The sequence below is a fragment of the Symphalangus syndactylus genome, chromosome 5 (genome assembly GCF_028878055.3).
Source record: "Symphalangus syndactylus isolate Jambi chromosome 5, NHGRI_mSymSyn1-v2.1_pri, whole genome shotgun sequence".
Classification (NCBI taxonomy): Eukaryota; Metazoa; Chordata; class Mammalia; order Primates; family Hylobatidae; genus Symphalangus; species Symphalangus syndactylus.
This window is the reverse complement of record NC_072427.2, coordinates 90002879-90017455: the sequence shown is the minus strand read 5'-3', so window position 1 is coordinate 90017455 and position 14577 is coordinate 90002879. Positions and strand designations below refer to the sequence as shown.

The window sequence follows — 14577 nt, the reverse complement described above, 5'->3', positions numbered from 1 at the left end:
CAGGTCAAACTTTTCTTATGCAGCTTCCTCATGTCACTCAGCCTTCATAGAAGAGAGTGAAGGCCTTGCCCTGTATCAAGCCTGAACTTAAGGGAATGTGGTGGCTGGTTTGGTTTTTTCTATCCATACCATGTAAACGTTCTCCATATTAGCAATGAAGCTGTTTCACTTTACCATTTGTGTGTTCACTGGAGTAGCATTTTTCATCGCCTTCAAGAACTTTTCCTTTGTGTTTACAATGCGGCAAACAGTTTGGCATAGGAAGCCCAGCTTCCAACCTCTCTTGGCTTTCAAATGCCTTCCTCACTGAATGCAATCATTTCTAGCTTTTGATTTAAAGTGAGAGATGCGCAATGACTCTTCCTTTCACTCAAACACTGGAGACTGTTGGTGGGGCCATTCATTGGCCTAATTTCAATATTGTTATGTCTTAGGAACTAGGGAAGCTGAGAAATGGTCAATATTGTTGTCTTAGGAAATAGGGAAGCTGAGAAATGGAGACTGGGAAATGGTTGGTTGGTAGAGTGGTCGGAACACACACAACATTTATCGATTAAGTTTGCCATCTCATATGGCTACTGAACAATCATAATAGTAACATTATAATACTAACACCAGAGTTTACTGATTACCAATCACCATAACAGACATAATAATAATGATAAAGTTTGAAATGTTGCAAGAATTACCAAAATGTGACATACAGACACGAAGTGGGCACACACTGTTGGAAAAAATGGTCCCCGCAGACTTGCTCGATGCAGGATCGCCGCAAACCTTCAACATGTAAAAAATGCGATATCTGGGAAGCACAATAAAGCAAACTGTGGCCGGGCATGGTGGCTCACTCCTGTAATCTCGGCACTTTGAGAGGCCAAGTGGGGTGCACCACCTGAGGCCAGGAGTTCGAGACCAGCCTGGCCAACATGGTGAAACCTTGTCTCTACTAAAAATACAAAAATTAGCCTGCCATGGTGGCACATGCCTGTAATCCAAGCTACTCAGGAAGCTGAGGCAGGAGAATGGCATGAACCCGGGAGGTAGAGGTTGCAATGAGTGGAGATTGGCCCATTGTACTCCAGCCTGGGCGACAGAGCAAGATCCCATCTCAAAAAAAAAAAAAAAAGAAAGAAAAGAAAAGTGCAATAAAATCAGGTGTGCCTGTGTTTACTGAATGCAGTACATTGTGGATACGCTATGCTGTTAGGGGTCTGGATTTTGTTGTCTTCTTTTTAGTGTCAAATGTTGTTTATGCACACAATTAACTTACTAGTGGAGTTTTAGCTTGTCAAGAATCTTCTTAGACTCTTTTAGGGCTGGTCTAGAGTAACCCTTATTCTGGGGATAGATTAGTCCTACTCCTAGGGTGTGGCATTTCTGAGATTTCAGCTGAATTCCCCTATTCTGGCTAGTTAGAACTCCAGCATTCCCAAGCAATACGCAACTTCTGCTAGCACCCTGTGCATGTGAAGAACAGTATTCAGCTGCAACTGCAAAGGAGCCCTGTACAGATTTCTAGAGATCTTTCTTTGAATAGCTCCCTAATCTCCAGTAGCTTGTCCTTCAATACCCAGTAATCATCTCAGTATCTTTCAATTTCTCTGTTTTCTCCACCTGCCAAGATCACTGTGATTTATTTGGGCTCTGCACTCCCTGTCATGTGCAGAAAGTACCCCAAGCAGCTATCTGGGGTGAATTTGGAACTCACTTCATGCACTTTGTTTTGTTCCTGAAAGCAGTTCTTATATATATATTAGTCCAATTTTATAGTTGGTTTGTAGTAGGAGGATAAATGTGTTACCTGTTACTCTGTGATGGTCCTATTAGATAATTTTTGTTTTTCTACTTCTTTGACCCAAAACATCCCCCCTCCCTATAATTTTCAATCATTTCTGTTGGTGCTACCTACTGGAGCTTCACACCGTGGTTGTTATTATACTACTTTGAACGTACTACTGCACCGGTACAAAGAATTCTAGTTGCATTCACTAACTCAAGGACTTTGATCCTGTAATAATCTCCTCTTTATCTTGCCACATATTTTTTTTCCTCTCTACTGGCTTAGTCTCATAAGCATATAAGCAGGCTGTAAAGTATCCAGTCTTAAAAATAACTCCTGCCCTTGCCCCATGTCCATTTCCAACTTTGTCCCCATTTTACTGCCTCCTGTGATAGCAAAATTCCTAAAAATATAAAAATAGTTGTGTTTTCTGAGTTCCTGCACATTGACCTTCTTTCTTTTCTGAAGCACCTCTAATCAGGCCCTCGCTGCAATGACACCAGGTCATAAACAATATCCATCAAGGTCATAAACAATATCCATCAAGGATATAAATGATATCCATCTTCCTAAACCAGTGACCAACTCTTGGTTTTCCTCTTTGTCTACTTTCAGCAGGATTCACTACTGTTTAATATTCTCTTTCTCGATTTATTTCCGATTTTGCTTGTAGAGTGCTACAGTCTACTGGATTTTCTCCTTTACAGGCTGCTCCTTTTCCCTCTTCATCTCTTCTGCTGATTCCTCCTCCTCTTATTCCGGGGCCTTAAATTTTGGAGTGCCCTAGTGACTGCTGGGACAGGTGCTTCTCCCATATCATTGACCATTATTCCCCTTGTCAATACTGTTCTTCCTCATTTCTTCTCTGCTTCTGCTAGAGACACTTTCATTCACCTTGTTATTAGGCAAAGCATGATTCCACTAAAGGTTCTTCTTTATCTCATTTGCAACATTCACTCCATAAGCATGTTTTATTTGCTTTACCGCCAAAATAGATTGTGAATTCCACAGCTTCTCATGACCTTAACATTAACACCTTCATCCAAGGCATTTTTATCTTGCTTGAATGTCTGAAATAGCCTGTTAACTACTCTTCTTGCTTTCTAGCCCAGTCCATTCTTCAGACAGCTACTAGTATGATAACTAAAAAGATAAATCAGGCCATAGTGCTGTGGTGGTTAAAGTCAACAGTGCCAACTCTATCATCTAGAAAAAAAATCCACACTTCTAAAATGGCTGCATGTTCTAATTACTCAGGGGGCTGGGACAGAGACTTGGCTACATAGTAGAATAAACTTGTGGATTTTTACAAATTATTGATGCCTGGGTCCCACCTCTAAAGATGGCTATTTAATTGGTGGGAGCTTCATCCTGGTCATCAGGACCTTTTTAGACCTCCCTGTGCAATCTGAATGTACAACAAAGTTTGAGAACCACTAACTAGTGATTTTTGGGAAAAAAGAACAATTCCCCAGAGATCTGTAAGACGGATTTACCCCTAAAGATTATGATTTAATTGGTGTAGGTTGGGACCAAAAAATGCACATCAGTGTTTTCTTAAGCCTCCCAGGAGATTCTACAGAACCGTCTGGATTGAGAACCACAGTCCCACACCAACTTGTCCCTACCTGTTTCTCCAGTCACACTGACCTGTTTGTGAAGCACATTTTCTTCCTTTAGGCTGCATTATCTCACTGGTGATTTAATATTAATTTAACTAAAGCTTATTTAACATATTTGAAGAACAATCACATGGAGACATTAGTCATATCATGATCAGCTACATTATCCCAAATAGCTAGGTTCAGTTTCAGCTCATCTGACCTTTGCCTTGGTTAAAAACGTCCAGTTGCCTTTTCTGCAAGGGCAAGTTGTACGAAAAGCATCCCCGTACATTTTTATCTGACATTTCAGATTCCTGACCTGGATCCTTCAGAGCAGATTATATAGAAAGCAGGCTGATGTACTGTTTTGCCCTTCACAAACCCAAGAGTCAACTCTGCTTATAAGAAAACGCTTGGGAAACAGATACTAGGTTGGCTCCCTTTTTTACTTATCTTTCAAAATTTGGGAAAAAATCAAGTATCCCAATTCTTCCACTCCAAAGTGCAAGGTGGAAATGAGAAAAATGTCATGAGGATGTTAAGTTTGTGTCTAATTGAATATATATTTTCTAAATTATTCATCTGGGAAATTTTTTTTTTTGGAAATACAAAGTTAGTTTCTTCCTATGACTTCTAAGTCTGTGTCACTTCCTTTTGCTGGCAGGTAGATAAACAGTGCATTTCTTCCCATTTGGCAAGGAAGAAGAGGTATCAAGGGGACAAGGAGTAAGGAATGAAGAAGGACATGAGAATCTCCTCCTCAAGAAAGAGCTATCTCCACTCTCTGGGAAATTACAGAAATCCTCCCCCTCCTAACAACTACTCTGGGACCACAATCTGGGGAATTTTAAAATGCAAATAATCATCATTAATATAAATCTTTAATTTCAGACAGTTACTTTTGCAATGTGGATGAATATTGTAATGGTAGATTAATGTAAAGTACTCTTGGAGAATCATAAACATCACAGAATGTCTGTGTTTGATATACATTAGAGAACACTAGCAGCTTATTTTATAGATGAAGAGTGTGAGCCTTAATGGGAATTTGGTGACTTGAATAGAAGTTCAAAATAAGACTGATGCTTACAGTTTTGATGTAATGAGATTACTACAATGTTTTCTGCACATTAGCCTACCCTATTTTAATTTTTTTGAATAAGTACTACCATACTCTGCTTAATTTTAAAATGTTGCAATGGCGTCCCAAAATAATGATAGATTTAATGCTAAATAGAATAGATGGGCAAAGAAAACCACATTTCTAAAACTAAAACAAACATGATGAAAAGCTATTTCATGGCTCTTTAGAAAAACTTTGATATATAGCTTTGAGACATATTTTTTAAAAAACCATTTATTGAAATAAGAAATACTAAAAATATTATATGAATACAATAAAGCAAAAGCTCATGGACGTTAGTCCTCAAAACTCACTGGCTTAGCATACGGAAGACTTATTTCATGAATTAAATCCTGTGCCTCCCACCTTCTTAGCTACTAATTATTTAAAACCTATTTTAGGTAAATAAAACCTTACCTTGGAGTTTAGGGGAATTCATGGTTGGGTTTAGAGTTGTATTTTTTTTTTTTTTTAGTGAGATAAGACTGAATTTCTAAGTTCTAGGTATTTTCACAGTATTTCAAGCCCCATCATCTTAAACCATTGTTAAATCAACTCTATAGATGCCACATGGCTCATGATCCTTTGCTCACCTCTCACAATCAACTGGCTTTGGTGCTCCACAGCAGCGGCCTCATTCCGGGCTATGCAGGTGTAATTCCCATTGTGCATCAGGGAGAGATTGGAAATCCTCAAGGAGCTCGTGAAGTCAATATTGTCAATGGTCACCCCAAGGCTCCCAGGGATCGGCCGGCCGTCCTTCTGCCAGGTGATCATGATGGGTAAGTCCCCTGAGACCACAACACAGGGGATGAAGACCCGCTGCCCAATGGAGAATCTTGGAAACTCAAAGGGTTGTATGAAAGGTGGAACTGCAAGAAAAAAGAAACATAATAACAAACTGTGCTTATTCTACATTTGCTTTTCCTTTAGCCCTGTATACGGCACCGGAAGAGTAGTACAGACGATCATAGATGGAGCATAGAAATACAGGAACTGTAGCAAATTTGAAATTCTGCTTCTATTATTTGAATTTTCTCATCATTTAAATAAAAAGCATGGTTCAATTTGTACTTCAGCAAGTTACTTTTGTTCAACAAACTTTTTTTAATTTAAAAATTATTTTTGAATGAAAACATTTCAGACTATATCTGTAGTGTAAATAGTGTGAAAGAGGGATTTAGGTTTGGTTTTCCTTCAAAGCCTTTTAAAATGATGTATACAAGAGGAGGTTTCTTTCCTGCTTTGCGACTGTGACACTACAATTACTGTTCCCCTTCTAATTGTTTCCTGCCTTGTAAATAGGCATATTCTAAACCCACTGAAGAAGCAGAGATTCCAATTTTGGCTGGATGTGGTGGCTCACACCTGTAATCCCAGCACTTTGGGAGGCCAAGGCAGGAGGAACACTTGAGGCCACAAGTTCAAGACTGGCCTGAGCAACATAACAGGACCTCCATATCTACATTTTTTAAAAAAATTAGCCAGGTGCGATGGTGTGCACCTCTGGTCCCAGCTACTGAGGAGGCCAAGGCGGGAGGATCCCTCGAGCCCAGGAGTTCAAGGCTGCAGTAAGCTATGAGGGCACCAGTGCCCTCCAGCCTGGGTGACTCCAGCCTGTCTCTAAAAAACTAAAAAAAAAAAAAAAGTAAAATAAAGATTCCAATTTTATTGTTAAAGTTCTCTTTTATGTCCAACTAATAACAACCATTAATTATAAATTCTTATTTCATATTAGAATAACTACATCTTTACTTTGCATCTCTTAGTTTTCCACATTTATGTGTGTAACTTTTAATTATGAACTGGTCCGTGGCAGGTTATTTGAGTTGTTGATATGTTGCTAAGGAGGTCGGGTTATAGCCTTCAGCCTGGCCTACCATGGACACTGCAAGCAAACTCAGCCTGGAAAGCTCTTTCCTGATTCAGTTTTGCTGAGTGATGCCTGTTTTGTCCATCTTTCCTTAGGAACTCTCTTCCTCAGTGCCCTCCTAGATGATGTCATAGGGTATTAGCATTCTGAAATCGTTAAAATGGAGTCAGATGAACCACATTTGAACTCTACCTGTTACTTGTTAGTTACAGATCATGAGCAAAGTAATATGCTCATTCATCAACCTTACGGATTAGTTATTTATTGCTTTACTTTGCAGATGGGAAAAGTGATACTCAAAGATGTTACCTTGCCCTTTTGGTCTCAGAACCAGTTAACTATTCTAGGAGGGCTTAAATCATGTCAATATAGCTAATATCAGAGCCTGTTAGGGAAGCCTTTTTTGTGCTTTTGCGTACATTCTTGGAAAGAAAAAGGTTTATTTGTATGCAGGGGCTTGGAAATGACTAAGAGTACAAACTAAGATGATTAATCATGTGATAATCTAATAGAAACTAATTATTATACTACGAGTTTTTCCTAATGAAGTTATTAAAGGTGTCTACAGTTTATTCAACAATTGTAAGTCCATTTCAACTAACAGCTTAAGGAAGAGGTAAGGGATCCAGCTGAGAAATTTGAATAGAAAACCATTCATTCATTTATTTGTTCATTCAATCAAGTCATGTTTATTGAGCACCTGGGATGTGTGTGGCAGCAGTGGATGTGCTGGGCACACAGCAATGAGCATAACCCACCAGCCTCTGCCAGTGGAGCTTCCATATATAGCCATAGGCAGCAGACAGCAAGGAAGTGCAGCCATGGCACTTCTCTTATTTCGTATTGTCACTATGACTGCTGTCTGCTTTCAAAAGCAGTTGGGAGCTAGAACTCAAAATTGCAAATACAGCCAGAGGTAGAAGAACTAGGTGGCTCAAGTTAGGTCTTACCAGGGAAATTAATTTTTTTAAATGGCCAAAGGTACGGACAAGCATACTCAATGTCAATCCTGCTGTGGATTCTCAATGTAAAGTTAGATCTTTGGGATTGAAAAGGGCCGATCTGATGCTAAGAGAAAAAGGTCTCAGGATGAGGTTCTATCCAGTGCTGGTAGAGAGAATCAGGTCAGGCTAAGGTATGAATGTTCTCAGTTGGAATGTGCTGAAGAAAATGTCATGTTGTACCAAAGGTGCTTGTATTTCTTTAAATCTTGCCCCCAAGTGGCATAAATGCTCACTCTATATGTAAATATTATTATTACTAAATTGCTACACTTTATTAAAGAAAATAATTACATTTCCTCTCCTTTGATTTCTTGGACACAAAAACCTGGTTGTCAGCAAACTCAGATAAACCTTGGCTTGCTGCTTACTGTCTGAATTACAGACAATTTTTCTAAGATAAGAACTTTGGAGACAGACTACTTTGGTTTAAGTTCAGCTATGCTACTTACTACAGTTACTTAACCCCTCTCAGGGTCTCAGTTTCCTTATTTATAGAGTGCTGCCTTGAGCTCTGAATGAGTTAACACAGTAATTCTCAAACTTAGTCATGTATCTCAATCAGTTTCTTAGCATTTGTTCTATTTCACAACCCTTTAAGATGAGGAAAAAACAGCTAAGTTGAAAGGTTATTGGGCTAATTTTCTCTATCAGTTACAACAGGGAGAAGGAATATGTAAGGATTTACTTTCTCTAAATCAAGAAAGAAAGGTAAGACATAGCATATTTTTTAATCCAGCTATTTAATAAGAAGGCCGGGCGTGGTGGCTCACGCCTGTAATCCCAGCACTTTGGGAGGCCCAGGCGGGCAAATCACCTGAGGTCAGGAGTTCATGAGCAGCCTGGCCAACATGGCAAAACCTTGTCTCTACTAAAAATAAAAAAAAACATTAGCCAGGCATGGTGGCGCGCACCTGTAGTCTCAGCTACTAGGGAGGCTGAGGCAGGAGAATTGCTTGAACCCGGGAGGCAGAGGTTGCAGTGAGCCAAGGTCATGTCACTGCACTCCAGCATGGGAGATAGGGTGAAACTCAGCCTCAAAAAAAAAAAAAAAAAAAAAGGAAAACATAGAGTGTAGGTTGTAAATAATTGTAAAGTATTAGAATGTCCCTTTAGAGCATAAGAGAGTTACAGAATACAGGCAATACATGTGCATACAAATTTTCAAGAACAGAAGTAAGAGAAGAATCTATAGAAGAATCAGCATTAAAACCAAAACAAAAACCAAAACCCTATGTTTTCTATAATTCCAAAATATTTGCAATTCATCAATGTATGGTATTTAAGGAATATTTTTATCATTACTTTAGTTCAAAGCAACAGGGCTGAAAATCAGGAAGTACACTTCAAAAGCACTGAAAAACCAGTGTCAGAAAGCTAATGCACTAAATCTCATACACATCACTCCAAAGATAATCCTTTGCTTTAAACAACTTATTTTAAATCATTACAACACTCTCAGTTATCTGATATCTTGGCCTAAATCAGATTCTGGGAGTTCAGGCATACTGAAGAGGGCTTAGTAAGAAGCCACAATTGGCAAGCAAAAGGAGGAGGGTGAGAAACTAAAAGTAAATTATAAAGAACAGACACAAAAACGCAACACACACAGTAGTTGGATGACATTTTGTTTGGGAGCACACTGCCCTTAGTAGTCAGCATTTTTGTGATTAATACAAAATCGTAATACTTAATTAGCATTCTGAATTATAAGTCATGGTTAACATATTAAATAAAGAAGATACATTTAAAATATTTTAAAACACATCTACGAAAAAAAAAAAGCCTTTCCAAAATGGTTAAAATAAATATCAAAGAAAAGTTTAGTTAGAGGGAAAAGCGTTTTCCCAGAAGAATGTCAAAATTAGGTTTGCTATGTGTTGTTTTGCTTGCCACATTATGTAAGGACATATTAGGTCAGTATGCACATTACATCATTGTTAATGTAAATTAAATCACAAGACCTATTTGTCAATCATGTCAATTCTTTCTTCACTGCTTAAGTTGCCTTGCTTGCATCAGCTGTGAGTTGCAAGTCTGCTGCATACAAATGCATAAAATTTTTAAAGCATCTTAAGTCTTATATTTTACATTTATAAGACATAAAATCGATGGCACAAAGTAAGTCCAGTGATTAGAAAACTCTTCTCATGATTTTGGGAAAGCTGAACCTCCTATTTGAGACACACTGATTACCGGATTCATGATATTGCCTAAATAAGGTAAATTATCTGAATCTTGTTGACAGTAAAAGCTTGTATATCATAGGAGCAGAAATCCTGAATATGACATGCACTGCTTTTGACATACCCTTTCTACAAGAAGTATGTAAATATCTGATAAAGGTCATTTATTACCAGGCTTGTGACTCTACAGAATGGCGGGGTCCTTTTCTAGGCAGCTCAGAGCCATTGAATACTGCCAAATGTCAATTTTGACTCTTATTCTATCTAAACCCTTAACAAGAATATTAGATCAGACTAATATATTTCTGTGTCTTGTCTCTCAAAAATTAATTGTATATTATTCTTCATAGAGGGAAATGTTTTGATTTCTCCTAGAGGAGTATAAGACATTGATAAAATCATGGGTGGGGTGCTCATCAATTCTGGGTGATTAGCAGTGTTATCTTGATCCAGTTTATTTAGCTCTGCGATTCTATCTCTTCATGTGTAACAAGGTGATAATGAAACACAGTTCATTATCAGCTTGCATTGAAATAGCAAGTAGCTCTTCTGCACAGCCATAGGGCTATTTACTGTCCAGTTCAGTGCAAGCTGTGACTCCAAAATGATGAGGCTGTGAGCAGGTGGGAGTTTCTAGTCCAGGGTATACCTTCATGATCTCCTCACCCATAAGTCTGGTTATTTGGTCAATTCTGCTACTTAACAACATCATTTAGCTAAATTTTAGATTACCGACCCAGTCTGATATAGTTCTCCACAATGTACATACAACACAAGTAAACGGTTCCTATACTCACTCTTGTTCAAAACTCTTTTCTGGAATTTATCATCTTGATGACTCAAAGTGAGTATAGTGATTTATGGACACGCCCATTTTCTTAAGTAGAGTGACCCAGGAGGGCAGGAGATCTATCAAGTTTATCTTTTTTATTTCCCACAACTAGTGGGATAAATAGTGCCTTGTTCTTTGTTTTTCTTTTTTTTTTTTTAAACGGAGTTTTCACTCTTGTTGCCTAGGCTGGAGTTCAGTGGCATGATCTCGCCTCACTGCAACCTCCACCTCCTGGGCTCAAGTGATTCTCCTGCCTCAGCCTCCCAAGTAGCTGGGATTACAGGCACATGCCACCATGCTTGGCTAATTTTTTTTTGTATTTTTAGTAGAGACAGGGTTTCACCATGTTGGCCAGGCTGGTCTCGAACTCCTGACCTCATGTGATCCACCTGCCTTGGCCTCCCAAAGTGCTGGGATTATAGGCATGAGCCACTGAGTCCAGACGTCTTGTTCATTTTGATTGAATAATGTTTTTTAGAAAAAAACTTTCAGAGGTGATGATGAACGTATGTTTACACTCTGAACTTTAGACAATCCTGAAGTCATTAAGAATGACTTAGAAAAGAGGATCAGACAGACACTTCCAGGACTTAATAATGACAACATGGCAGGGACAAGACTGAAGCTCCTCTTCATATTCTTATTAGCCTAGGGGCTGAGGACTTCTAACTACTGTGCCAACTCTCCCCTTTGCTGGCAGGGCCAGTTGGGGAGCTTGACTCAATATCTGGCCTTGTTTATTTAGGTACAGTCCTTGCGCCAACTCTGGATTGCTACGTGAGTTTGTTTCCCTGAGATCAGTGACTTCCAACCAGCAGCAGCCAGAGATGCACATAGCTTACCGTGACTTAGGCTGCTGGTCCTGTGACCTGCACCTGGTTTAGCAGGAAGGGCAGGAGGCCAAGATGCAGAGACATATGATGAGGGAGTAATAAGGATATTGTTGGAGCCAGTGGGTGCTAAAAGAAACCAGAGGCTGCATGGGTCACATCAACTTAGATTCCATTAGTTTCCCTTCTTAGCCTCTCACTCCAAGCTCCCCAGGGGGTTCAATATGAGCTGATATTAACTGACATTGACCTAGGCGAAAAAGGCAAGAGTGAGCCAGTGGGGAATTCTTTGGCCCTGCCTTCTGGGTGGGAAGGACAGGGAATGACAAGGCGTTGTCCTTGCAGTGTGGTGGAGATGACTTTTAGGATCTATCTTTGAGGTTTCCTTAAAGAACTGTGTCTTGGGCATATTTGTAATAGCCCAAAACACACAAAACTTTAAAAAATGTTTCAAGTATCTATTTTTCTCTAGACATAGATTTGAAATACCACATTTGAATTTCTGTGGATGAATGAAGTAGGAGTTTTGGGTATATTTTGATAAATTTACACCTTTTGAATTATTTAAGGTGTACTCGAATGAGAAGTACACCTCCTTTGCGGGGGAGTTGTAAGTAAAAACAGTAGACCAAGGGTTGCTCTGGCCACATTCTCCATTCTAAGAAAACATGCTCCCCATGGACAGAAAAAAATAGCTGGACCCAATCATCCATGTCTTTTTTAGTTTCAGAAAGTGTCAAGGAACTGAACCTGCTGTGACTTGGAGAAAACAAACAAGAAAGGCAAAATAATGTTTGTGTGTGTGTGTGTGTGTGTGTGTGTGTGTGGCATTTTCTTTATCCATTCATCTACCAATGGACACTTAGGTTGTTTCCATGTCTTGGCTGTCGTGGATAGTGCTGCCATGAACGTGGGATCACAGGTACCCCCGTCACAGAGTGATTTCATTTCCTTTGGATATACACCCAGTAGTGGAATTACTGGATTATATAATTTTTTAGGAAACTTCCTATTGTTTCCCATCATGTCTATACCAATTTACATCCCCACCAACAGTGTACGGGGTTCCATTTTCTCTACACAGCCTTGCCAACACTTGCTATCTTTTGACTTTTTGACCATAGCCTTACTAACAACTAAATCATGCAGGCCAAATTTCACAATTCTCACTCAGGGTGGGCACCAAGAGATTAAAGGTGGTACAAATACCCTATGGAATACTTTGCAGCCATAGAAAGGAATGAGATCATGTCCTTTGCAGGGACATGGATGGAGCTGGAAGCCATTATCTTCCACAAACTCATGCAGGAACGGGAAACCAAACACTGCATGTTCTCACTTATAAGTGGGAGTTGAATAATGAGAACTCATGGACACAGGGAGAGGAAGAAAGCATGTGAACGCATGGTAAGGGGAGGGAGAGCATCAGGAAAAATAGCTAATGCATGCTGGGCTTAATACCTAGATGACGAATGAAATGAAATCACCTTAATACCTAGGTGATGGGTTGGCAGGTGCAGCATACCACCATGGCACACATTTACCTATGTGACAAACTTGTACATTCTGCACATGTACCTTGGAACTTAAAATTAAATGAAATAAAATAGAAGAACATTATGTCTGCTATAGTTACTGATGTGATAAAAATCTTTCCTTATATTACATTGTAATTTTAAACAGTGGATTGAATTATTTTATTTCCTGGTATTATTTCATAATGCATATTATTTTTCCTACATAGAATTATTCTTTATTTTACACAATAAAGACTCTAATATGGCCAATGCATTGTTAGTTTTGTTCAATTATTAGAATTGTATCACACAATATTTTTTATAGTAAATATGATTTGAAATTATTTCTAAGTTAATTAAATGGGCCAGTAATATATTCTTTAAAATAATAAATTTTGTCACTGTGTTAGTCTGTTTTCATGCTGCAGATGAAGACATACCCAAGACTGGGCAATTTACAAAAGAAAGAGTTTAATTGGACTTACAGTTCCACGTGGCTGGGGGAGCCTCATAATCATGGCAGAAAGCAAGGAGAAGCAAGTCCCACCTTACATGGATGGCAGCAGGCAAAGAGAATGAGGAAGACGCAAAAGCGGAAACCCCTGATAAAACCATCAGATTTCATAAGACTTATTCACTACCACAAGAACAGTATGGGGGAAACTGCCCCCATGATTCAATTATCTCCCACTATGTCCCTCCCACAACACATGGGAATTATGGGAGTAAAATTCAAGATGAGATTTGGGTGGAGACACAGCAAAACCCTATCAGTCACCATCTCTGTTCATTTATGTGTATTTACTTTAAATGTCTAAAACATAGACAAGTACCCTATAAGAGTTTATGAGAGTTCACAGATCCCATGGCAAAAGTTAATGAGGGTGGATATCACATTCATTTGAAGAATCATACTACACATTACAAAATTGAATTATGAGATTGAAAACCATAAATAAATAGTTCAACAATTCAGATGGAAAGGAATGTCTCTTACTAATCATACGCTAATGGAACCATTGTTCCTCAGTGTCCTGACCTGGCCTTGTTCTTCCTTCTCTCTCCCTGATGGTCTCAGCACCTCCTTTGCCCCAGCCGTCAGCTCAATGCCGTTGACTCCTAATCTAAATTTTCAAACAAAAACTCCTTCTCAAGATTCATGCCTGCTTGTTCAGTAGTATGTCAATATCTTCATCTTGATGTCTCAGAAGTATCTCAAATCCCAAACCAAACATAGCAAGTTTCCCCTTAATCTAAGCTTCTTCAATTCTCTGTTCTTAGTAGTGATAGCAAAATATTTTGGTTGCAAGAAGCTTCGAATAATAAAAGTGTTCCTAGTTGTGCATTTCTTTTTGTGTCCAGCTGCTGAGAGTGTGCTGCTATGTATTGTCTACTCCAATTCTCAACATGTCTTCTGTGTGGTTTCTCTTTTTCCAAACACAATACTATCACCTTTTAAATTACAACTCTTTCAATTGTGTCCTAACTGGTCGTTCTTCTTTTTTTTTTTTTTAATCTTTCTGCACTGTGATATATCTTACCCACCTCAACCAGATTAACGTTTCTAAAACATTGCTGCGAGCATTTCCCTCTGCTCCGCCACCTTTAGGATTCAGTAGGATGTGCCAACTCTCCAAGGCCTGGTCCTCTCTGTGCAGATGCAGACCTTGGCTTACTGGGAGTATCCTTTGTGTCAGCCATAGGGGCTCTTACATGTGAGCAACTGCACCTGACCCACCTCTGTCCCCACACCCTGTCCAAGCCCCATTCTCACTCTGATCATCTTATAATGGCAAAACTACACTCAATTGTTTCTGCTTTTGGAAACCGT

At 39.1% G+C, this 14577-nt stretch overlaps 1 protein-coding gene across 2 annotated transcripts in view; it reads right to left on the bottom strand.

The window, feature by feature from the left end:
* The window catches only part of DSCAM (DS cell adhesion molecule), an 812726-nt gene that overhangs the window by 274862 nt on the left and 523287 nt on the right, over positions 1–14577 (bottom strand). For both annotated transcript variants that reach the window (XM_055279737.2, XM_063640588.1), the window contains one exon: positions 5101–5379. In XM_055279737.2, coding sequence (XP_055135712.1) covers positions 5101–5379 — 279 coding nt within the window. The remainder of the gene's footprint in view (positions 1–5100; positions 5380–14577) is intronic.